The sequence below is a fragment of the Bos grunniens genome, chromosome 3 (genome assembly GCF_055505025.1).
Source record: "Bos grunniens cultivar Pamir isolate PY7600 chromosome 3, Bosgru_T2T1.0, whole genome shotgun sequence".
Taxonomy (NCBI): domain Eukaryota; kingdom Metazoa; phylum Chordata; class Mammalia; order Artiodactyla; family Bovidae; genus Bos; species Bos grunniens.
In genome coordinates, this window is record NC_141167.1 from 110750256 (window position 1) to 110775518 (window position 25263).

Genomic DNA, 25263 nt, shown 5'->3' on the forward strand with positions numbered 1-25263 from the left:
TTTTATAGATGAAAATATCAGGGTTTCCCAGAATATCAAATATCTCCATTTTCAAATGCAAGAATTTAATCAAATTTCAAGCTCAAGAAACACTTTGTAAATTATCTTGAATCTTATGTATCTACTTTACCAAGGCCCTAATTTACAGTATATTTTGCTGCCTATATTTAGATGATAGTACAATTCTCAGAAATGTAGAAACTTAACTGAATCAGGAATATTTTATTTCACATTGTCCTCTCAAAAGTAAGAACTGCAAAAAAAAATGTTTAAAAAAAAAAGAAATACTTTATTCTATAATCAGAACAAAATAAAGTAATATTACATAGAACCCAACAAATGAAAAATAGAAACTTTGCCTAACACCCTTCAGCAGTGATAGTTGCATATAAAATAAACCCATAGCCTCCTCTCCTCTGATGTCATTAATGCCTTTATCTCTCAAGCTCGAGATTTCTTTTTTCAGGTCCTACAATAAATGTAACACACACACACACATACACACACACACACAACTGTCTTCCCATCTTCCATATCTGCCTATTTCCTTCATCCCCCAATACTTCCCACAACATCAAGGTTCTCTGACCCAGAAAAAGCTGTCTTTTATTTGCCAAAGTAAGAATTGATGAAGCCAACGTAATCATAGCCAGCAGGTTGGCTTCGGCCCCGGGGATCCACATATTGCTGCATACGTGAGGCACAGAATGACACTTGTTCTGGGGTTAGGGCCTGAAACATTAAAAGAAAAAAAAAATTATTGTGACAGAAATTCAGAATAGCTGGTTCCTTTGGGCTTCTAATATGCCCTAAACTCAGGAAGTAGAGAGGTTTGGGCAAAAGCAGTTGGTCCCAGGCCTATCACGTGCTTTTCTTATAGAAAGAAATCTGTAATTTCTAATGAATAAGACCAACTCATCTTTTCAACTCAGTTCTTATCCAAAGACTCCCATTTCATTCTGATTGCACTGTTTACCCCCTTCTTTAAATTTGGCTTATTAAATAAACAGAATAAAGAAATAGTCTTAAAACCAAGTAGCATGCTTGGGATTAATGATGAAATAATTAGATATTGACTATAGGTTTTTGAGTTGGGTCAAAACAACATGAGGTAGTGACCAAAGCAAATGATAACCAGTGCATGACAATATCTGAGAAAATATGGGGAAGAGGAAAGTAATTGCCTATAGTAACTAGGGAGCCAGACCTGAGATGAACAAAATCTAGATGATTATAAGAGTGCAGTGAGAGTGGATAGAAATGGGAATCTGACCTGCTTCATGTCCTCTTTTGTAATATAGGCTTTGCCCTCTGCCAGGGCTTGGAAAGAATCTTCTAGTTCATCACTGGATCTGATGTTCTCTGACTCCTTGTCAGTCAAGAAGTCGATGTACTCATCTTTTGAGATATAGCCCTTTCTGTTGGCGAAATAGATCAGTAACTGTCCCCTCTCGGGACAGAGAGGAAGACAGGTCCCTTTCTCATTCTACTCAGTGTCTCAGAGACAGAGATAAGATGAACCCTCTAAGTGCCTGTTCCATCTCAGCTCTCTAAGACAATGGGATATGACCTTTATTTGATCCCCATCCTCATACCCTTAAGCCAAATAAACAGTTTCTTAAGTTCCAGTCACTATTTCCACATGAGTAATTCAGCCTGACTCCCTAAGTAGAATTTGGGAATTTTCCACTAGCACCATCTCTAGGTATCTCAAGCTCTTCAAACTGAGCTGAAGGCCTCTATTTCTAGTATTCTAAAAGGGTACCAAAAGCTGCCCAATTCATTTATGGTAGTCTTTATCTTCCTGCTCTCAAGATGAATTAATTTTATATTTTATGGATCATTTTACTTTCTGCATTTGCCCCCCTCCCGCAAGACCTATTCCCTGCTGTGCTCTGGGCTTTGGTCTTCCTCCTACCTTTCTGGATCAACAGCATCCAGGAATTTCTCAAACTTGGGCTCGGGTTCACCCTCCTCCACCATGGGCAAGTAGTAATTGAGCCCTCTCAGGCAGGACCGGAAATCTTTGTGACTCAAGCGACCTGTCAAATTCTCATCAAAGTGCCTAAAGAACAAAAAATATTTAATCAGGTTCACCAAGAATCAGATCAAACCACACAGAGGGATAAAAAATAGTTATCTGGAACTTCATTCTGAATTGCATGCAAAACAATCAGCTATGAAGCTATACGCACCTAAAGGTTGTTTCAAACTCTTGTCGTGTCTCTTCACTGAGACCAGTGATGTCTCTGAAAGAAAAAAAAATTAACCCATGAAATAAAACAGAGAAATATAAATAGATATGCCATAATAGTAATAGAGGAATTTTAGTGACTATTAGGCTAGTCAAGTCACCTAGTTCAGGGACTGGCAAACTATGGTCCATGGGCCAGGTCCAGGAGATCACTCACTTTTGTACAGTCAATGAACTGAGAATAGTTTTTACATGATTGAAAATAATAAAAAAAAAAGAATATTTCCTTAAACTTTAAAAATTGTGAGAAATTCAAATCTTAGCATCCATAAATAAAATTTCCCTGGAATATGTTTATGCTTATTCATTTATTAATTATCAATATCTGTTTTCACAACAGCAGAACTGAGTAACAGCACAGCAGTTAAAACAAAGGCTAAATGGCTCACAAATTCTACAATATTATCAGGATCTTTACAGAAAAACTTTGTCTAAATAACTAATGCTGCCAAAATATTTTATTTAGAAAAAAAATTATCTTCTGCTCTATACTTTGAATATTTCTTTCACTCCAGACATTTTAATGGGAATTTTACAAAAGGGAATGCTCTCTGAAGAGGTCATATAAGATGATGCATAGACTCTGAGAAATGGATGGTAAGTAGACCCAGGAGTATGATAGTACTGTCTTGCAGTTTATAGTGGACTCATATTTTTTTTTTTTTAAGTCATTCTCTGGGTCAGCAAAGAGAGAAAACTGGTTCTGGAGTTAATAAGTGCACTATCAGTGAAGCAGCCATTGTATCCAGTGCCCCCAAAGTTTAGTCTTGGGACTAAGTTTCTAATACCTAACACCACCCACATCCTTGCCCAGCCTTAACCACAAGTTCTCAATACCTGGCTTGGATTTGTTCTTCTAGACTGTGTTGCCTTCGCATCCCAAGCTGGTAGAGCTGGTCCCACTGTTGAGCCAGCCCGATGGTGCTATATTTAAGGTCCAGGACCAGAGCCTCTTCTAAGCTTTCTCCCAGGTCCTCAATCTTGGTCAGTTGATGCTTCTTTGCCTGGATTTCCTTTTGCTTCCTCTGGAAAAAGACAAAGAAGAGAAGCAGTTATCTGGGGTACCAGGTCCAAATCTAGGAATAATATGGAAGGTAAGAAGCTGATAAGTTTAGATTTCCCTTCATTGCTCCTTTTCAATTATCTTCAGGAAATTTCCTGTCCTTTGTAAAAATTGAACTACTCAGGAAAACCATCTCAATTCCCAATGGTGGGAAGTTTAAGTGATATGACCTCTGTCATTCTGGTAATCTGTAATATATAAATCTAAGGGTTAGCAGTCATACACTGTAAATAGAGAAGGGTAGGACTTCTAGGATCCATGCATCGTCAGCTCTCAATGATCTGCATCATGAATGATTTGCATTATTGATTGTAGTTGATTTCTGAGGCCCACTTAAACTTCCCAGTGTTCACACATCAGTCTCCTTCACTGGCTTGGACAGACTTCTACAAGATGCTTCGGTCAGGCACATTAAATGCCAAATATCAGCATTTAGGTCATGCTTTGTCAACAGGGAAATATCTTTCCCTAAAGAAAGTGAAAAGTGAAATAGCTCAGTTGTGTCCAACTCTTTGCAACCCCATGGACAGTAGCCTACCAGGCTCCTTCATCCATGGGATTTTCCAGGCAAGAATACTGGAGTGGGTTGCAATTTCCTTCTCCAGGAGATCTTCCCAACCCAAGGATTGAACCCGGGTCTCCTGCATTGTAGGCAGACACTTTATTGTCTGAGCCACAAGGGAAATCCTAAAGAAGGGAGAAGTAAATTAGTCATGATGATGGGGGTAGGTGTGAAAGGTGTGAAAATATATTAGATATTACAGTGGTTTGTGGGTCTCCAAAAATCAATCCTACCTGACAACATCTTTTTTAGCATTAAGTTCTCTCCTTGGGGATAAATTAGATTTAATTAATTACATATTTTTTCTGGTGGGGAAGCAATAATAAAGATAAGGTGAAAGTCAAAAATACTGTTCTAGCCACTTCTTCACCCAATTGTTAAGAGACAATTTATATTCAATTTTATTTTCTTACCACATCAAATAACATAAATGTGTCAATGTTACAAGTTGTATGCGCTTTTGTATTTGTTCCCTTACTTAATAATTATAGTAAATCTATAATGTAAATGTTACTGACTCCATTGTGTAGATACAGAAATTAAAGTTGAGATTTAAGCAAACTGACATCCATGTCCATGAAGTGGTGGCCAAAGGTTAGAATGCAAATTGTTGGCAAGATTGACAACGGAGCCTTAGGCTTTTGACTTTTAGGCCAGGGATTTACCTAAAGGAATCACCAGTTTCCTTTGAGTAGTTCTTGAACTCCTGTAAATTCCAGCAATATTTAGAACTAATGAATAAACATTACTTACTTTATTTGCTTCCAGCTGGGATTCTAGTGTTCCTGTTTCTTTCAGCAAAGATCTAGTTAAGAACCAGAGGAAAACATTACTTATAATATCAGAAGTCAGTATGTTACACAAATAGACCAACCCAGATCTCCTACACTTCTATAAGTTCTTCCAAGTTATATGGCCTTTCTGAAATGAATATCACAATGCCAATTTTTCATGAAATCAGATCCTCTCTGTTGAGTTGGTAACCTTGCTGGACAGATGAAAAGCAAAGTAAGGTTCCTCTATGCTTACAAGAGAGCTTCCATACTCTCCTAGTTCTTATTTTCAAATATACCCTTAACCTAATGTAAGCAAGACTCTTACATTACTCTTACTCTTACATTACTCTTAGTGGGTGATAGGGCCAGAATAATATACATGCTTCTCCTTAGCCCACGTTTTATTTAAGGGCCTTCTTACCCCACATATATTTTATCAGATTTGCAGTAGGATGAAGATACTTTAATACTAAGGCCTCCTTAATTAATTCTTTCAGAGTGATACAAAAAAAACAAACAGGATAACATAAAATACTGACCCATCCAGAAAATAGTCCCTGGATATGGAGGTCCAGAACAGGAATCAGGAGAGAGAAAAGGAAAATCACGTTAACAAGGATTATTTCAATAATCTTCTTTCTTCAGATGTGTGATACATTCTAAATTCTTTGTACCTGAAGGATGAATCTGTTCAACCCACTGTCCTCAAAATGTCCCCCATACTGAGAAACCCAGAGCCTTCTGTGCAGCTCATTGCTTTAGGATGAAGAGCTCAGGGGTCAGGCCCAGCTCAGTATCACGCCCCTGCTGCCAGAGATGAGAGACCAAAGCCAGAGGGAGAGGAGGGTGAGCTGTGTGTCCTTTGTCTTCAGTCAGATGTTTTTTTTTTAAGCCATGATACAGGATTTCTTTCTGTTCCTTCTTTGATTTATCCTTGTCAGTGAGCTCATAGGAACAGAAGCATGAATTGTCTAAACTGACACTTTAAACTGTCAAAACTCCACAATTCTGATACACCTGCTGAATACAGTCTACCAAGTTTGACCACTTTTTCATTTATTATACACTTCAAGTCTCCTCTTTTCCAGATCATTTGCCCCAGAAGATATAACAAATGTTATTTTTATGTATAGAGCATTTTGCATTTAATAAAAGCAATTAGCATATATTATCTCACTTGATTCTCATGACAGTTTTAGTAGTCAAGCAATATAATAGTTTCCTATGAAGTACTCACAGTATACTCTGTTTGTACCAATAAACACATATGTGACCTTTAACAAGTCAATTTATCTACTGAACTTCTTTCCACATTTAGAAACAGAAGCAATAACATCAGTGCTGTACACTCTTCAAGGTTATTCTGAAAGTTAAGTGATATAATGGATTATAAAATTACAGTGTAAAGTGCAAAGGGGAAGGCAAACGTAAGTGAATGTTATTATTTTGGGGCTGTAATTATAGGCAAGAGGAAAAAAAGTGAGACTTTCAAATAGTGAATAAAGAATGGGCAATGAGATGAAATTCTCATTTCTCAATTTTGCAGTGACTGATTTAGAATACAGTCAATTTCAGATACAAAGCACAGGCAGGATATGGTGATTTTAGGACAGCATAAGTACTGTAAGAATTATCCTCTTCCCTCAGCTATATATTCCATCCCCAGAGTGGAATGTGCGGCATAAGGATCGTGAGTTTGGGGGTATCACAGCAAACCTTGTCTCCAAGATCCAATTAAGGAAGGCACTGGCATTCTGTTCAAATTCCTGGCACATCTCAAAGTTCTTGATCTGTCTTGCCTCTTCCTTTTCCAACTCCTGCTCTCTTTCCTAAAACCCCAAATCACAGATAGTAGTGTGCACATTGAAGACTTTTTCTTGCAATAAAATAACTGGTTCCTAGGCTCATCTGCACATCTCCCCTCTTCCAAATTTCACCTGCCTTCCAATGGCATTGCTTGTGTGCTCAAATTTATTCCAGTCTACCTCTTCTCATCTCAGAAATATGAAAGAAGCTTATCCAACTTTTCAGAAGTACTTGCAGGTGTTACCAAGCCCAGTAAAAAACAAACTAGTAATAAAGGCAAGTCTTTCCTCATCTCAGTATTTTTCCAGTTGAAATTTCATTTACATGAAAAGATAATAAGAGTTTCCATCTAAAATTGGTAAGTTTATAGTGAAATTTTTCTTTGCAAACTTGTATTTTCCATAGCTTCAGTAATGAGCATTACTATAGACAGACAAAATTACACACGAGCACATTTAAAAGGCACTTTTGGAAGTTTGTGTAAAATAGAAAATGCTTTTGAGCATATAGACTGCAAAGATATATACAAGCCTCATGAATTTTTCATAACACATTTTTAGAGCCATCTTCTGGAGCTTATGTTTGCTTCTCTGAATCACCGATCAACACTCAGACACTTGAGACTGTCTAAACTATAGGGCATAGGGCTCTGCCTATCATGAACGTATTTCCAACTTTTTTCTTAGATTGACTCAGTTCATGACTGCTGTCGCAATATAATTATTAACAGCGTTCCTTTCTCTCTCAAAGTCCCCAAATCCAGAAAGTAAATCAAATGATCATGTTCACTATGGCTAAAGGAAGTATCTTCTCTGCCCCAAACTACCTTGATGGTATCCAATAGGTGTTTCCAGACTCTCTCTAGCACCTCCACTGTTAACCAGGTATAGGGGCTGGAGGGCACATTTAAGGCCTTAATCTGCTGGTCTAGCTCTCGCAAATCATTGAAGTCTCCTCGGGCCTTTGTCAAGGAGGCCAAGAAGGCCTCATGGTCCTTCTGCAGCTGCCGGATTGCATCCAGGGAGACACAGCGCACAGGCTCTGACAGGTCCTCCTCGGCCTTCTCACACCAATTGTTGAAAGCTGAGGCCTCTTGTGCAAATTTCATGAATAGAACCTCAGTCTATAAAGAAAAAAAGACAATTCCATCTTTTCCAATAAAGTTCATCAGCAGAAAAGAAAACAGGATAAAAAAATGACTGTCTTCAAATATTTTCTGTACCAATACTCTAAGAGGACAGAACTAAGACCAATGGAGACCATGCAATCAGATGGGTGGACATGTGAGTTCAAGGTACAAGCCCTGATCCAAGCATTTTCTCTTTTCTTCCAACACTTACAAATGAAGTTGGGTAACTTCTAGGATTATTTTAGCCATAAGATTCCCAAAGTGACAAAGGTAGTTTTCAATAAGATTCCATGATTTCTTGTTCTGATGTCTGTGTTCCATGAATTTTTAGTATAATATGCATGAATTAAGTTTAAGTGAATGAATGGATGGATGATTAGATTAAAAAAATCATTTGTGGGACAGGCATTTCTTCTTTCTCTTCTGTGATCTGCAGCCCTCACTGCTTTGATGTTTATTTGTGTATACTGAGTTGTCTTCCTACCTTCCTCTAAACCTTGTTCGGAGCTCATCTCATGCCTAAATTCCCTGCTTAAATCCATTTCTTACCCTCTAACCTATATCTTTAGCCATGCAATACTCTCTGGAGCATTCTGAATGACTGTGAACTTCTAAATAAGAGAAATAGTATGGATTTTTCCAAACAGAAGGTAATACAAAGTTTTAGATTTAAAACACATCATATAATTTGTGTCATATATAAATATGTGCCGATTGTACTTTCAAAGAGATTTTGTTATACAGATATGAGAATCAGTTTTCATCTCAAAATGGGTTAAGATGAAAAAAACTGACCCAAATGGAAGGGAGATTGCAAAGGTATTGTATACCATTATGTTGTCGCTGTATTCATTTCAGCAATCTACACACCAAAATAGACCAACACAGAAAAAACTATTACTGCCCCTACCCTGGAAGGACATGGAAACCTATAAATAATGTCATACATTTTCATAATATTATGTATCAACTGAATATTTTACAGAGATTTTATAATCACAAAATAAGATAATATGTGGTTGTCCATTAATTGCTTTAATTTTGCACTGAAGATTAGTTTCTGTAGGTTATATGTCCCTTATCACAGTTAAAATTAAGAGTCTTACTTTTATTTGTGTGTTTCCTGATTCCTTTAATTCTCTACTTTAACTTGTCGTCAGGTACAATATTTTATGGTCTAGAAGTATTCAGTATTTTCACTAACCATCTTGACTTCCTTTTACTATTAATAATTTTATCATCAATATCCAATATCTTAGCAGTCACCAAAAGAAAGAACATTTTAATAACTATATCCATACAGAACATAGTGGTTTATATTGCATTTTCAGGTCCATTATCTTTTTTGATAGTAATCAAGATCCATCAAGATATGATGGTGATATAGATCCATCAAGATTTCTAAATAGAGAAATCAAGATTCAGAGATGTTAAGCAACATATAGAAGGTCCCCCGGCTAGGAAAGATGAGAACACAAATTTTACTTGTCTAATATTCCTTTTATTTGAGTTAGAAAAAGCACAAGAGCAATCTTGACTCCTATATGCCAGTATTAGTTCTGCCTTAAATTAAGATCCTTGTCTCACCTACTTGTTTCCAATATATGTGTCTGACTTCCATCATAAGTCAGCTGATCAATTAGTCCAAGAAAAAAAGAACTTATCAAACTAAAAATGAATTGCTTCATGTTTATAAGAATGTCTTCCTGATTCTTTGCAATATACTCACTTAATTGTCTATAGTATTCAAACATGGTTTCCAGTATCTGTTTCTGGATATAGATATTCAAGGTCAGATGATGGTGCATCATTTTTTTTTTTTTTTTACCTCCAGTAGGGGCCGTTGTTTCTCTAGCAATTCCTGTCTATGGACTTCAGAGGCTTCCAGCAGCTGTTCCCAGCGCCTCAGCAAGGCAGCATGGCGCTCCTCAATGGCTTTCGTCTGGCTGTGCTCAGCAGCCACAAGCTTATCCTTCAGGTCAGTTATCTCAGACAGTCTCTCTTGGTGGAAGCTCTGCAGACTGGCATGCAGTGTTTCCTGAGAAAGACACATAGAGAAGGTGTGAACAGAAAATAATGCAGATTCCAAGGGGTCACTCACACCTGGGTTCCACCAGATTGGACTTATGCAAGAGTTTAGAGTAGTGGACAATTTTTCCAAAAAGGAAATTTGACTTAGAGACATTTGGAGTTGGAATTATGGTTAAATTCCAGTGTTTGAAAACTGGATTTTTAGATTAGGTGCAAAATTAATATTAAAGGAGATTTGGAGCATGATGTGGTATTTCAAATCTTCCAAATCAAAATTAAATCCTTCTTAAGGCTCACTTTCTAAGACTCTTTTCTATCACTTATTAGATTTTGCATTCTAATTAGTATTTATAGATGTGCACTACTAGAAATTGTGAAAGTATGCAAACTAACAAAAAAACCTTTTACAGGTGACTGTGTGTGTGTACGTTTAAATGATATCAAAATCACAAAATTCAAGATGTTCCACTTCATTTTAACAGGGTGGTGTGTATTTGATCAATCCTCCCTTCGAGAACAATTTTAACCAGTGGATAAAAGCACAAAAAAAAATCAGCTGTTTGAAAGGGATCAGGATGCAACTCAAATAGCTATAACTTGAGGTACCAAAATTACATGGAGAAGGGAATAGTAGCAAAATAAGAGTAATACTCTGTCACTTTTTCCTTTGAAGTATAAACTGTAAAGGGTGAAGTTGCAGAAAAAGCAGCTGCTCAGAGCTTTTGATCATCACATTAGAGCTAAAAGGATGGAAACTAGAATTCTGGGAAACTGAAGCATACACTATTTGAGGAAACCATGAAAAGGGAGCTGCAAAAAAGGAGGCTCGATAATCTCCTTGTATGTCCAACTTAGGGCATTTACAGATTCCTGAATACAAGTTGTAGAAGTCAAGCAGAAAACAGTAGCTAAGAATCTAAAGTATAAACAATCTAAAGAATCTTGAAATCTAAGAATTTTTTGCAGTCACACAGCGTTGAGATCAGGACACATCAAGTAAGAGCAGACTTAGTGAAAGAGGTTTAGTTGAAGTCTCTAAAGGTTCTACATTTAAGAACAAACTGAAAAATGGCTAGTTTTCAGCAAAATTGAAATCATGTCTTGAATCAAGAAAAGTGGGGGTTGAATAGGGCATGAGATGGGACAGAGGTATTAAATTATAGCTTTAAATAAAAACTCATGAATTAATTACTTTAAATATAAATGGATTCACTACTCCATGAAAATCATCAAAGTAGATAATAAATCAACACTCAACTATTCAATATTTATAAAAGACACATCTAAGACATATTGACACTCTGCACTTCTATGTTCATTGCAGCATTATTTACAATAGTCAAGATATGGAAACAAACTGCCTGTCAAAAGAACAATGGATAAAGAAGATAGGTGATATACATATATGGAATACTATTCAGTCATGGGGAAGAAGGAACCCTGCTGTTTGCAACAACTTAGATGAAACTTGAGACCATTATGCTAAGTGAAATGTCAGACAAAGAAAGACAAATACTTTATAATGTTATTTATATGTTGAATCTAAAAAAGCCAAACAGAATATATTGGAGGTGAGGGAAATAGGGAAAAATTGGTGAAAGGGCAAAAACTTTTATTTATAAGATTAACAAGTTCTGGAGACCTAAGATACAGCATGGTAATTATAGTTAATATTCCTATATTATGTACTTTAAAGTACATAAGTTTTACAAGTCTTACCTGTTCTCACCTTAAAAAAAATGATAATTATGTCACAGAATGAAAGTGATAGTTAATACTATAGTGATAATCATGTTGCAATTTATGAATGTACAAAATAAACAACAAAAACTATAAAGACATAGAAATGTTTTTAAAAGAAATGGAAATAGATGTACATTGCAAGCAGTAAACAAAAAAAAATTGGTGTAGTACACTAATATGTGAAAAAAAACTTTAAATTAAGAAGTGTTTAAAAAGATGTGTTATTAGAGAAAAACTTTGCATAATTAAAAGAATTAATTCATCAAAATGATTTCATAATTCTAAATGTCAACACAACTTTTAATCTAGCTTTAAAATATATAAAACTGAAATATTTTTAAAAAAACATGAGCAACAGACTCTGATAGGTAATACAAATCATTGCAAAATCACATTCTTTTCAACTGGACAAAGTCTATTCACCAAAACAGGTCATTTGTTGGATATAAAGCAACCTCCTAAAATAACATAGAGTGTGTTTTTAAAATAAAGTTGAATAAACTAGGTATAAATGTCAAAAAAAGATAATTAGAAAATCCCCAAGTGTTTAGAAATTGAACAATGCACTACAGAATAAATAATGAGTCAATTAAGAAATTATGCAAAAAAAATAGCAGAATATTTTTAATTAGATGATAACAAAAATAACATGAAGTCTGTGGAATGCAGCTAAGGATTTACTTAGAGGCAAATGTATAGTCTCAAATCAATATACTAGAAAAGAAGAATGACTAAGTATTTAACAACATCAATATCTATCTTAATTTTTTTAAATCAAGTAATCTCAAAGAAAGTTAAAAGTTACAAAGATAAAAAAGATATTAATGGAATATAGTACAAAGATAAAACAGAGAAAAGTTAAATGGTCAAAAGTTGGTTCTCTAATAAAAATAAGCACTTACTGGCAAGACTGATGAAGAAAAAAGAACTACCAAATTATCTCTATCGCAAAGGGGACAATTTTATAGGTCCTACAGATAATAAAACCACAACATTTGGGAATGAAATAACCCTATGTGTGAAGCTTCTGTGTGATGTGGGTCTTGGACTTCATGGGCATTTATGAACAAGGCAACCCTGCTCTTACCTGTTTTGCCAGGAGAGTGGAGAGGGCAGTGAGGTCTGCATCATTGCTATTGGTCTTCAAGCTTGTTTCTTTCTCAGCTGAAGAACAAAGGTAATTCATAAGAAGAGAAAGAGAATTTCTTTATATCAGGCTTGGCAAAGAAGAACAGCATATTTACTATTGGCCACAAGAGAGCCTCTTGACTCTCTAGGTAGATGATTCATTAGAATATGGGAGTGGGAGCCAGTAAACTATTTTTCTAGATGTATACAGGATAAACTGACTGAAACAGAGCTAGAACCAAGAGAACTTCTGGATGTTTCATTGAACAACAGAAATCTTCAGCCTAGACATAAATTATAAGTAAATCAAACACAGAGTTTATTTTCCAGAATGTTTACCATGACTCTATCTTTCTTAATATCACATGGAATTCATCAATTTCCAAAAAAAAAAAGATGTTCTATGGGATTATAGTACTTAGTTATTCTCTCAGCATATGTCTCTATAAGTTTGTGTGTGTGTATGGGAGAGGAGAGTGAAAAAGTTGGCCTAAAGCTCAACATTCAGAAAACGAAGATCATGGCATCTGGTCCCACCACTTCATGGGAAATAGATGGGGAAACAGTGGAAACAGTGTCAGACTTTATTTTTCTGGGCTCCAAAATCACTACAGATGGTGACTGCAGCCATGAAACTAAAAGACGCTTACTCCTTGGAAGGAAAGTTATGACCAACCTAGATAGCATATTCAAAAGCAGACACATTACTTTGCCAACAAAGGTCCATCTAGTCAAGGCTATGGTTTTTCCTGTGGTCATGTATGGATGTGAGAGTTGGACTGTGAAGAAGGCTGAGTACTGAAGAATTGATGCTTTTGAACTGTGGTGTTGGAGAAAACTCTTGAGAGTCCCTTGGACTGCAAGGAGATCCAACCAGTCCATTCTGAAGGAGATCAGCACTGGGATTTCTTTGGAAGGAATGATGCTAAAGCTGAAACTCCAGTACTTTGGCCACCTCATGCGAAGACTTGATTCATTGGAAAAGACCCTGATGCTGGGAGGGGTTGGGGGCAGGAGGAGAAGGGGATGACAGAGGATGAGATGACTGGATGGCATCACTGACTCGATGGACGTGAGTCTGAGTGAACTCCGGGAGTTGGTGATGGACAGGGTGGCCTGGCGTGCTGTGATTCATGGGGTCGCAAAGAGTCGGACACGACTGAGCAACTGATCTGATCTGATCTGATGCGTGGGTATTTTTGCACACATGTGACTTTAATTGTAATTGTGCTCAGACAGGATAGGAGTGGGTGATGAAGGGAGCATCTTTCTTCTCATGTTGAGCAACAGAGCCCTGGGATCCATTCAGTAAATTGAACTATCAATTTCCTCAAATCCAGAGGCTATCGTCCTCAAATGAGTGCATGCTAAATCATTTCAGTTGTATCTGACTCTTTGCAACCCTATGGAATGTAGACTGCCAGGCTCCTCTGTCCATGGGATTCTTCAGGCAAGAACACTGAAGTGGCTTGCCATGCTCTCCTCCAGGGATCTTCCCAACCCAGTGATTGAACTTGCATCTCTTACATCTCCTGCATTGGCAGGTGTGATCTTTACCACTAGCACCACCTGGGAAGCCACTGGTCCTCACACATCATACCTATCCAGGCCTCAACCACATCAGCCTTCCAGTTGAACTCCTGAAAGTCATAATCATCTTCCAGTTGTGACTTCCAAACAGCCAATGACCTGGCCAGAGCAGGAATCTTTTCATTTAGAGCCTGTATCTTGTTAGAAATCTTCTCTTTATGTTGACTTTCCCCCTGTATTACCGAGATTGAAAGGAGGAGAGATAGATATATTGATGAATGTCCAGAGCCTGAAAAGTGAAATCCTTTGCACTATTAAAAACCTTTCATCTCTCTCCTTCCAAATATATAGCTACTCTCTTCTAGGTCCAGTGAAATTATTCTATTATTCATCTATAATAGAATATCTATTACCCAGATGATATTGTCCAGCATTTGGACAGTCTTCTGTTTGTCCATGTAAGTGTGATCTTCTTAGTTGGCATAAACATCTCAAAGGTACAGAATCATCTTTTTAGGATTCTTTGTACAGCCTTTAGATTATTGAGGTTCTATTAAAACTATCATTTAAACAAAAGAATGGTTCTCAAATTATAAAGAGATTTCAGTGGGATCCTCATCTCTAGAGGTCAAAGAAATTTCTTCACATTCTTACAGTACTTTATAACCAAAGCAAGTCATGTTTAAAATATTTTTAAATGTCATATTCTGCATAGAAAGTGAAAGTAAAGTTGCTCAGTTGTGTCCAACTCTTTGCAACCCCATGGACTGTAGCCTATCAGGCTCCTCCCTCCATGGGATTCTCCAGGCAACAGTACTGGAGTGGGTTGCCATTTCCTTCTCCAGGGGATCTTCCTGACCTAGGGATCGAACCCAGGTCTCCCGCATTGCAGGTAGACGCTTTAACCTCTGAGCCACCAGGGAAGCCCCATTCTGCATAGAGTATGAGTCAATGAATGATTTTTTTTTTTTTGCTTTATTAATATTTTCTTTTTTTAAATTATTTTATTTTATTTTTAACTTTACAATAGTGTATTGGTTTTGCCATATACCAATGCTTTTTAAATATCTAAAAAGTATACCTATAAGACCTTGAAAAAAAGCTTCCAGAAAACAGCAATAATTAAATAGATAATTGTTTGCTGAAACAATAACAAAAAGGCAGCTTAGAAGAGATTACCAAGGTTGTGCATGATTTTAGCAATGTTCATGATTCTATATTTGGTCGAATCACTTTTTGAAGATCCTTTTTTTTTGACCTGGAATCCCTGGAGTATATCTCACCTTACTCAGGATGTCTTCTCCTTGAGCACACACATTTTGCACTCGAATCTCATGGACAGCAAAGTCATTCTCCAAAGCTTCGAGCTTCTTTTGTAAGCTCTGTGTGAATGAGTCAGTGAGAATCAAAACTTCCAAAATGAACAATCTGTCCCACTCACATTCTGATTCTTTTTGACACCATTCACCAGCAATGATTCAACTAAGTTGGCAGAGTACATGAGTGCTCACTTATTCCTGAGTAGCGCCAGTAAATTTCTCTTCCCAAATTCCTCACTTCCCAGAAAGGCAGTCTTACCAAAGAGCCAAAGGAATACATGTGATATTGTTTATAACTAACCATGCAACTTGAAACTTCTGGATTTGGGAGTGAATATTGATCAAGCTAATACAAAAGTATTTCTCCATGTTGAAATGTATGTATAATAATTCTTGGAAACATTCCATCTAGCAGAAAAATATTTAGTATCAAGAACATCCTATGCTAAGAACTAACCTGAAAGTTTCTTCTTCCACCAGAAGAAAGATTCTAATTTTACAGGTAAAAATGTTGACTACTTAAGAAAAGATTCAAATTAAACAGAAGAAAATTGATTCATTCTGCCAGTTCCTCACCTGAATAGCAGCCAAAGTGTCTCCAGAATCCCCTTGGGCAACTAGAGCTTCCTTTTCACTAATCCAAGCTTCCTCCTCCTCAGCATTCTCCATGAATTCCAAGTATTCTAGGGATTCTCCCAACTGAATCCCTCTGTAACAGGAAAGTAATCCCCACCCCAAATAAGAAAACAAAAACAAAAACAAAAAAAAAAAACAAAAACTAATGAGCAGTGGAAGTGTAGCAAAGTGGCACAATCTTATAAGATTTTAAGATTTTGGCTGTATTAGTGTAAGGGAGAAAAATACTCCATTATTTTATTACTAAGCACTACACATAATGTTAAAACTGGGGAGATGCAGAAAGTAAAACAGACATGTGGGAGATAATGTGGTATAAAGGATAACATATGTAGGGCAACAATGATAAAAGACAGCTGCAAGTAACTGTAAGCACAGCTCTAAAGAGACAGTATCATAGAGACATAGAAACAGTGTCATTTCTTCCTGGGGTACATAGAGGAAGCTTCAATGGAAGACCTGGAATTTGAGCAGGGACTTAGAAGCTAGAAGAGATTGGTAGCTAGGGAGAGATGCTGAGCAGGCACTTAAGTGTCTTCTCAATACCTACCCAATACCTGCAATCCAACAAGAGAATTTGGCCTTCTATCCCCAACTCACCGAGCCTTGGTCAACTCTTTGAGCTGGTCCCAGTGTTGAACAAGCTGATCAAGCCTGTCCTGGATCTCCTCTCGCCCCACGGCCGCCTTGTCTCCCAGCCTTTCTGCCGTATCCAGTACATTCTGAACAACACACATCCTCCATGTCATATTTCCCCATAGCATCTCCCCATTTATCCACAGTTTTCTAGCAAAGTATCTAGCCCTTCCTACCCTCTGGCTCATTTATAAACTGGATGTACTCAAGGCAGTCCTGACAATCCTGGGAGAATGAAGAAAGCTGCAGTAAGATCTAACATGCTAAACTTCATCAAGGATTCAGACAAATACCTTGGCATTTGCACTAGACTACTTTCCATGATCTGACTGATGGTCACAGGGTGACCCTGCTGCCAAGCCAACACTCAGAGTTGCCCTCTTTCCACATGGCACAGCTCAGGTACAGCTTTTCCAGATGTCCCAACTTGCATCCTAATTGTCAACAACTGTGCCCTGGACTGTCAAAGGTGCTCCTTCCAGGGAAGACATGGGTTTCTACACAGATTCTTTTATTCATAGAAGGCACAATGTGGAGTAGAATGCTTGTGAACTCTACAGCCAACTGTCTATGTGACCTTGGCACTCTGCCTTCACATTTTGTAGCCTCAACCTATTAGGTCGATGCAAAAGTAATTTCTGTTTTGCACTGTTGAACTTTGCCATTTGATATTGGAATACATTCTTAAATAAATGTAGTTAAGTTATACATCATTTTAATACACAATTTTTGCTTTATGATTTTTGCTAATAAATTATTACTTGCTATTTATTTTACATGTGTTTCAGGCTATGGAAATTAAGTTAGACAAAAAGCAAATTTGAGCAATTTTCTTATTCGAGTTCAAAATGGGTCAAAAGTTAGCAGACAACTTGCAACATGAACAATGCATTTGGCTCAGGAACTGCTAATGTACATACAGTGCAATGGCAGTTAAAGTAGTTTTACAAAAGAGACTAGAGCCTTGAAGATGAGGAGCACAGTGGCTGCCCATCAGAAGTTGACAATGACCAACTGAGAGGATCATAGAAGTTGATCCTCTTACTACACAAGAAGTTGCCCAAGAATTCAACGTCAACCATTCTATGGTCATTTGACATTTGAAGCAAATTGGAAGAGTGAAAAAGCTTGATAAGCAAGTGCCTCATCAGTTGACTGCACATCAAAAAAAAAAATTATCATTTTGAAATGTCATCTTCTCTTATTCTATGCAACAACAGCGAATTATATCTCAAATGGATTGTGATGTGTGATGAAAAGTGGATTTTATGTGACAACCAACAATGACCAGCTCTGTGGTTGAACTGAGAAGAAGCTCCAAAGCACTTCCCAAAGCCATATTTTGAGTTATGGTCACTGTTTGGTAGTCTGCTACTGCTCTGATCCACTATAGTTTTCTGAATCTCAGTGAAACCATTACATCTGAGAAGTATGCTCAACAAATCAATGAGATGCACTGAAAACAGCAATGCCTGCAGCTGTCACTGGTCAACAGAAAGGGCCCAGTTCTTCTCCTCAACAATGCCCAACCACATGTCACACAACCAACATTTCAAAAGTTGGATGAAATGGGCTAAAAATTTTGCCTTTGTAGCCCAATTATATCTGCTATATCTACCTGACCTCTTACCAACTGACTACCTACCGCTCCCTCAAGCACCTTAACAACTCTTTGCAGGGAAAATGTATCACAACCAGCAGGAGGCAGAAAATGCTTCCAAGAGTTCACTGAATTCTGAAGCATGGGTTTTTATGCAACAGGAATATACAAACTTATTTCTCACTGGCAAAAATGTGTTGATTGTAATGTTTCCTATTTTGATTAATAAACATGTGTTTGAGGCTAGTTATAATGATTTAAAATTTAGGGTCTGAAACCATAAATCTTTTGCACCAACCTAATATTTATCCATAACATGAAGTGCTACTATTATATTATCTCTGTCTTTTCAGGTTTCATATTCCTACCTGGATGGCAGGTTCATGTGCCAGCAGCTCCCCTTCTAGGCGTCTGTGCTTCTTCAGCAAATTCTGAACCCCCTGCAGATCCCTCCCATAGTCCTGGGATCTCACTCGTACCAACTTCTCCCTGAGACCAAAGAAGAAAACTTTTAGACTTTAGACGTCTGAGGACATCCTAAAAAGATGGTTTTCTAAGCATATGTGTTTGGCTGGGGGTATGGTGGCGGTAAATTCTGGAACACTCTGGTGTCAGTAATCACAAAGTTAATAAGTGGCAGAGCCTTTCAGCAAAATATTGGACTTAGAGCAACACAAATTAAAATAACGTACTGGAAGAGCCTTCTCATTCATTTCTTTGCCTGTCTACATGTGTATCTTCTTCTCTTTTCTCAAGAACTCACTGTTGTTTCTCTTTCAAAAAATGTGAAAATTACACACACACACACACATACTCACTATATATGTATACAAACATATATGCTTATATACCTTCTATTAATGTCAATAATTATGTATATGGTATGCATTCCTGCTCAGTCATGTCCAACTCTTTGTGACGTTGTGAACTGCAGCCTGCTAGGCTCCTCTGTGCATGGGATTCTCCAGGCAACAATACCAGAGTGGGTTGCCGTTTCCTTCTCTAGGGGATATTCCTGACCCAGGAATTGAACAGGGGTCTCCTGCAACTCCGTGCATTGGCAGCTGGATTCTTCTATCACTGAGCCTCAGGGGAAGCCCATATCAATAATTAATTCAGGTAAAATAGACATAAAAACTGACATTAAAGCAGTCATGGCAGTTGGATTTGTTCTGCGTATAAAATGTTTGAACGTCACCTTGAAGCGTGGTGAAAGACTAGGTAGAAAATATCTTACTATTTCTTTTATTGGGATATAGTTGTTTTACAATATCTTACTATTTCCAAAAAGGTTAAAAAATGTCCTGCTTGGTGCCCTATGTGCATTCCTTTCCTCTGATTCACTGATAATGAACAAGAATCAGCAGTTTTATAGAAAATGAACATGATGAACCAGGGGAGAAATAAGACAAATGAGATGAGTGCAGTTGTGTGGTTGAGCATTCTTCAAGAAAATTAGAGATACCAAGGGATGCGTTCATGCAAAGATGGGCTCAATAAAGGACAGAAATAGTATGAACCTAACAGAAGCAGAAGATATTAAGAAGAGATGACAAGAATACACAGAAGAACCGTACAAAAAAGATTTTCATGACCCAAATAACCACAATGGTGTGATCACTCACCTAGAGCCAGACATCCTGGAACGTGAAGTCAAGTGGGCCTTAGAAAGCATCACTACGAACAAAGCTAGTGGAGGTGATGGAATTCCAGTTGAACTATTTCAAATCCTAAAAGATGATGCTGTGAAAGTGCTACACTCAATATGCCAGCAAATTTGGAAAAGTCAGCAGTGGCCACAGGACTGGAAAAGGTCAGTTTTCATTCCAATCCCAGAGAAAGACAATGCCAAAGAATGCTCAACCACAGAACTGCACTCATCTCACACGCTAGTAAAGTAATGCTCAAAATTCTCCAAGCCAGGCTTCAGCAATACGTGAACCGTGAACTTCCAGATGTTCAAGCTGGTTTTAGAAAAGGCAGAGGAACCAGAGATCAAATTACCAACATCTGCTGGATCATCAAAAAAGCAAGAGAAAAAAAAATTAAAAAAAAAATTTTAAAAAAGCAAGAGAGTTCCAGAAAAAATATATATTTCTGCCTTATTGACTATCCCAAAGCCTTTGACTGTGTGGATCACAATAAACTATGGAAAACTCTGAAAGAGATGGGAATACCAGACTATCTGACCTGCCTCTTGAGAAATCTGTATGCAGGTCAGGAAGCAACAGTTAGAACTGGACATGGAACAACAGACTGGTTCCAAATAGGAAAAGGAGTATGTCAAGGCTGTATGTTGTCACCCTGCTTATTTAACTTATATGCAGAGTACATCATGAGAAACACTGGACTGGATGAAGCACAAGCTGGAATAAAGATTGCTGGGAGAAATATCAATAACCTCAGATATGCAGATGACACATCCCTTATGGCAGAAAGTGAAGAAGAACTATAGAGCCCTCTTGATGAAAGTGAAAGAGGACAGTTAAAAAGTTGGCTTAAAGCTCAACATTCAGAAAACTAAGATCATGGCATCTGGTCCCTTCACTTCATGGCAAATAGATGGGGAATCAGTGACAGACTTTATTTTTGAGGGGTCCAAAATCACTGCAGATAGCGACTGCAACCATTAAATTAAAAGACACTTACTTCTTGGAAGGAAAGTTATGACCAACCTAGACAGCATATTAAAAAGCAGAGACATTGCCAACAAAGGTCCGTCTAGTCAAGGCTATGGTTTTTCCAGTAGTCATGTATGGATGTGATAGTTGGACCGTGAAGAAAGCTGAGTGCCAAAAAATTGATGCTTTTGAATTGTGGTGTTGGAGAAGACTCTTAAGAGTCCCTTGGACTGCAAGATGATCCAATCAGTCCATCCTAAAGGAAATCAGTCCTGAATATTCATTGGAAGGACTGATATTGAAGCTGAAACTCCAATAGTTTGGCCATCTGATGTGAAGAGCTGACTCATTTGAAAAGACCCTGATGCTGGGAAAGATTGAAAGCAGGAGAAGAAGGGGACGCCAGAGCATGAGATAGTCGAATGGCATTGCTGACTCACTGGACATGAGTTTGAGTAAATTCTAGGAGTTGGTGATGGACAGGGAGGCTTGGCATGCTGTGGTCCATGGGTCACAAAGAGTTAGACACGACTGAGCGACTGAACTGAAATGAACTGAAGAATCAGCGATAATACCATAGCAAGTGCTATGTAGGCTTCTCTGGTGGCTCAGTCGGTAAAGAATCTGCCTGCAATGGCAGAGACCTCAGTTCAATCCCTGGGTTGGGAAGATCCCCTGGAGAAAGGATGGGCTATCCACTCCAGTATTCTTGGGCTTCCCTGGTGGCTCAGATGGTAAAGAATCCACGTGCAATGTGGGATACCTGGTTTCGATCCCTGGGTTGGGAAGATCCCCTGGGGAGGGCATGGCAACCCACTCCAGTATTCTTGCCTGGAGAATCCCCATGGGCAGAGGAGCCTGGATGGCTACAGTCCACAGGGTCATAAAGAATCTGTCATGACTAAGCACAAAGCACAGGTACTATGTAACATTTTCTGCCAGTGTCGAGTTCAGTTGCATATTAGATAACGCAAGACACAGAAAGAATCATGATAATAAGCAGTCCAATAAGCTGTAAATGCTCAGTTATCTAATTCAGAATGGGCATTACACATTCTATGAACTATCTGGTTTTCCAGGTGGCCATAGTGGTAAAGAATCCATCTGCCGATGCAGGAGACATAAGAGACATGGGTTTGGTCCCTGAGTCAGGAAGATCCCCTGCAAAAGGAAATAGCAAACTCCAGCATTCTTGTCTGGAGAATCTCATGGACAGAGGACTTAACACATATGAACTATCTAAAAACAAACATATGTGTGTTAGTCACTCTGTCGTGTCTGATTCTGTGCAATCCCATGGACTGTAGCCCACCAGGCTCCTCTGTCCATGGAATTCTCCAGGCAAGAATACTGGAGTGGGTTGCCATTTCCTTCTCCAGAAGATCTTCCCAGCCCAGGGATCAAACCCTGGTTTCCTGCATCTCAGGCAGATTCTTTATCGTTTGAGCTATGGGAAGTCTAAAAAACAAACATATACAGCTCCTTAATTTTCTTCCCAGAATGTATGTGAACTTCTCCTCAGTCCCTTCATGCCTGTCTCCTTCTGTGTACATATAGTGAAAAAAACTGATAAAAATAAAACCAACGTTCATTTTACTTATTTCATTTCAGCATCAAGTAAGAACATGTTTGGTGGATTATCTATTTTCCTGGACTATCCACGCAATGTGAGGTGTCAGTACATACGCTATCCAGAACTCTTCATCATCTAGGTCCTGGAAGAACTGGAACAAGGCATATGACTCTTTCAGTTTCTCATGATGCTCAGCCGCCAATTCCTTGACATTCAGAAAGCGCTCGTTGACATTATCCCTTTTCTCCACAATCTGGTCAGTATTGAAAGTTCCACTGGAGATCAGATCTGTAGCCAATGTGTTCAGGTCCTGGAGTGCATCCTAGAAAGCCCAAGTGTCCTCAATGATTAGTGTAGTATAGGTATTAAGTGGGAGAAGGCAATGGCACCCCACTCTAGTACTGTTGCCCAGAAAATCCCATGGATGGAGGAGCCTGGTAGGCTGCAGTCCATGGGGTCACGAAGAGTCGGACATGACTGAGCGATTTCACTTTCACTTTCCACTTTCATGCATTGGAGAAGGAAATGGCAACCCACTCCAGTGTTCATGCCTGGAGAATCCCAGGGACGGGGGAGCTTCGTGGGCTGCAGTCTATGGGGTCGCACAGAGTCGAACACGACTGAAACAACTTAGCAGTAGCAGTAGCAGCAGGTATTAAGTAGACCTTTAAACACTGCTAGTTCAGATTCAAAGACTGTGGAAAATAGATCATTTTTGAAGATAATGAATTTGGCCTTATGCTCTTTTAACTCAGTTTGGATAAGGGCAAGACTACGGACATTGTAGATAGCATGGCTACTTTGTTGGAACTGTGTATTTGGCCTTCTGATGTTTTCCCTTGTGTTTTCTTCCTCTCTCCATACGGAAAATAAGACCTTGGTGAACAAGCACTGTGTCTCCAAACAGGGTTATCTTTTCACAGTGCTGAATATGACACAGGCTGAGTGACTGAAATGTCCAAGATTCTCTTTTGGCAACGTTCTCAGGCTAGTCACATTCAGAACACAGCCAGCCTCTTCTGTCTATTTGCATTCCAAGTCTGCCCCCTAGTGATGTTCAAGAGAATATCATCAAGTCCTGAAACTAAGAAAACCTTTGACATCATGTTCTTTCTGTGTCTGTGTTACCAAATAAAGCTGATGATACAAAATCCATCAATGTGAAATTAACACCTCTCTGAATGTTTATCATAGCTCACAGGACACCTCTCTGCTTGACATTAGGATACAACTGAAATGCTCCATAGAACTTTCACAATGTACATATAGTTCAACTGCCTTGCACGTGCTCCCATCTGATTTTTTTTAGTAGTTCTGAAAAATAAACTTTTATTTTCTTTAAAATGCCAGATCAAATATATCAGCTTTGGAAGAGAGTGAGTTTATATGCATGGTTAAAATGTAAACAAGACCATTTTTAGGATCTACTTCTTAGAATCTGACTCCAGTATTCTTGCCTGGAAAATTCCATGGAGAGAGGAGCCTGGTAGGCTACAGTCCATGGGGTCTTAAAGAGTCAGACATGATTGAGTGACTAACATTTTTACTTTCACATTTTATTGGAATCTTAGAATCTATGATTTAATGATAATAAAGTTAACAGCTCTGAAGTCTATGGATTTGACCTGATTATAATGACTGCTGGTTGAGAATACTAAGCTAAGCTTTGCAAAGCTGTGTTCTCAATGGACTCCTGACACAGGAAAGTGAAAAGTCACCAACATTTCTGTTCTGGCCAGAAGAGTGTAATTCTAATACTACTTACCTGTCTAGCCAACATCTCTGTTTCCAGTAGCTGATGTTTCTTGAGCAAGTTTCCTGCTGAAGCCAGATCCCTGGCCTGATCCTTCATGGTCAGCAGTGTCTCTGCCTGGAAATGGAAAGGTAAGCAATACAGCTGCCAGATGAAAACTGTCTTTAAGGAGAACAAGATTCACAACCATGTCCGCAAACTTTTCCCAAGAAAAGTCAAGGAAATTGCTCATGTATTAAACTCCCATGCCCACACCGTTTCCAGGTATAAATACCTCTGAGAGCCAGAAGTCAAAGTCCCGGATGCCTGTGTTGAACCTCTGCTGGCGACTAGCTTCATCGAGCTTCTGTCCTTTGTCAATTGTTACCGCAAGCAAGTAGTTCCAGTTTTTCTCCAACTCTTCTACTTGATCCTGTGCGTGTTAGTCATTCAGTCACGTCTGACTCTTTGCAGACCCCATGAACTGCAGCCCACCAGCCTCCTCTGTCCATAGGATTTCCCAGGCAACAATACTGGAGTGGATTCCCATGCCCTCCTCCAGGGGATCTTCCCAATCCCAGGGTTCAAATCCAGGTCTCCTGCATTGCTGGCAGATTCTTTATTGTCTGATCCACCAGGGAAGCCCTACTTGATCACAGCCCCCTCTCTGGAATTGAGGGGTCATTATGGTATTTAGGGTCCTGTGACAAATTGAAAGGATAATGTAGGGAGGCTCTGGAGTTTGAGTCTAGCCAAAATCTTCCAGTAATTGAAGGTCATATATTTTAAATCATAATTGTTTACGCTGGTTTAAATCTGGGAAAGCAACAGTAGGTGTTTACAGAAATTTTGAAGAAAGAGTTCTGGACTGATTACAGAAACTGATTGCCTAAATGCCAAAACTCTTGGTGGTAGGGACATAAAATATAAGCAAGCATTATAACACATAGGAATTAAGTCTAAAGCTGTCTTGGAGGTCAAAATGCTGAGTATGATGGGAGTGATAAGGTCTGAAAGTGCAAGTCTCTCAGTCGTGTCCGACTCTTTGTGATGCCAAGGACTATACAGTCCATGGAATTCTCCAGGCCAGAATACTGGAGTGGGTAGCCTATCCCCTCTCCAGG

General features: G+C 38.4%; 1 protein-coding gene across 1 annotated transcript in view; it reads right to left on the reverse strand.

Annotated features, from left to right (window-relative positions):
- Positions 1-268: 268 nt before the first annotated feature.
- Positions 269-25263, reverse strand: part of SPTA1 (spectrin alpha, erythrocytic 1) — a 95327-nt gene continuing 70332 nt past the window's right edge. Inside the window, exons 33-51 of the mRNA XM_086393516.1 lie at positions 24435-24572; positions 24173-24277; positions 22521-22729; positions 18582-18702; positions 16578-16699; positions 15918-16050; positions 15307-15404; positions 14093-14265; positions 12452-12528; positions 9419-9628; positions 7288-7584; positions 6372-6484; positions 5195-5212; positions 4633-4684; positions 3092-3279; positions 2196-2249; positions 1919-2065; positions 1274-1418; positions 269-732 (exon numbers count right to left, since the gene is read on the reverse strand). Coding sequence (XP_086249642.1) covers positions 607-732; positions 1274-1418; positions 1919-2065; positions 2196-2249; positions 3092-3279; positions 4633-4684; positions 5195-5212; positions 6372-6484; positions 7288-7584; positions 9419-9628; positions 12452-12528; positions 14093-14265; positions 15307-15404; positions 15918-16050; positions 16578-16699; positions 18582-18702; positions 22521-22729; positions 24173-24277; positions 24435-24572 — 2526 coding nt within the window. The 3' untranslated portion in view covers positions 269-606. The remainder of the gene's footprint in view (positions 733-1273; positions 1419-1918; positions 2066-2195; positions 2250-3091; positions 3280-4632; positions 4685-5194; positions 5213-6371; positions 6485-7287; positions 7585-9418; positions 9629-12451; positions 12529-14092; positions 14266-15306; positions 15405-15917; positions 16051-16577; positions 16700-18581; positions 18703-22520; positions 22730-24172; positions 24278-24434; positions 24573-25263) is intronic.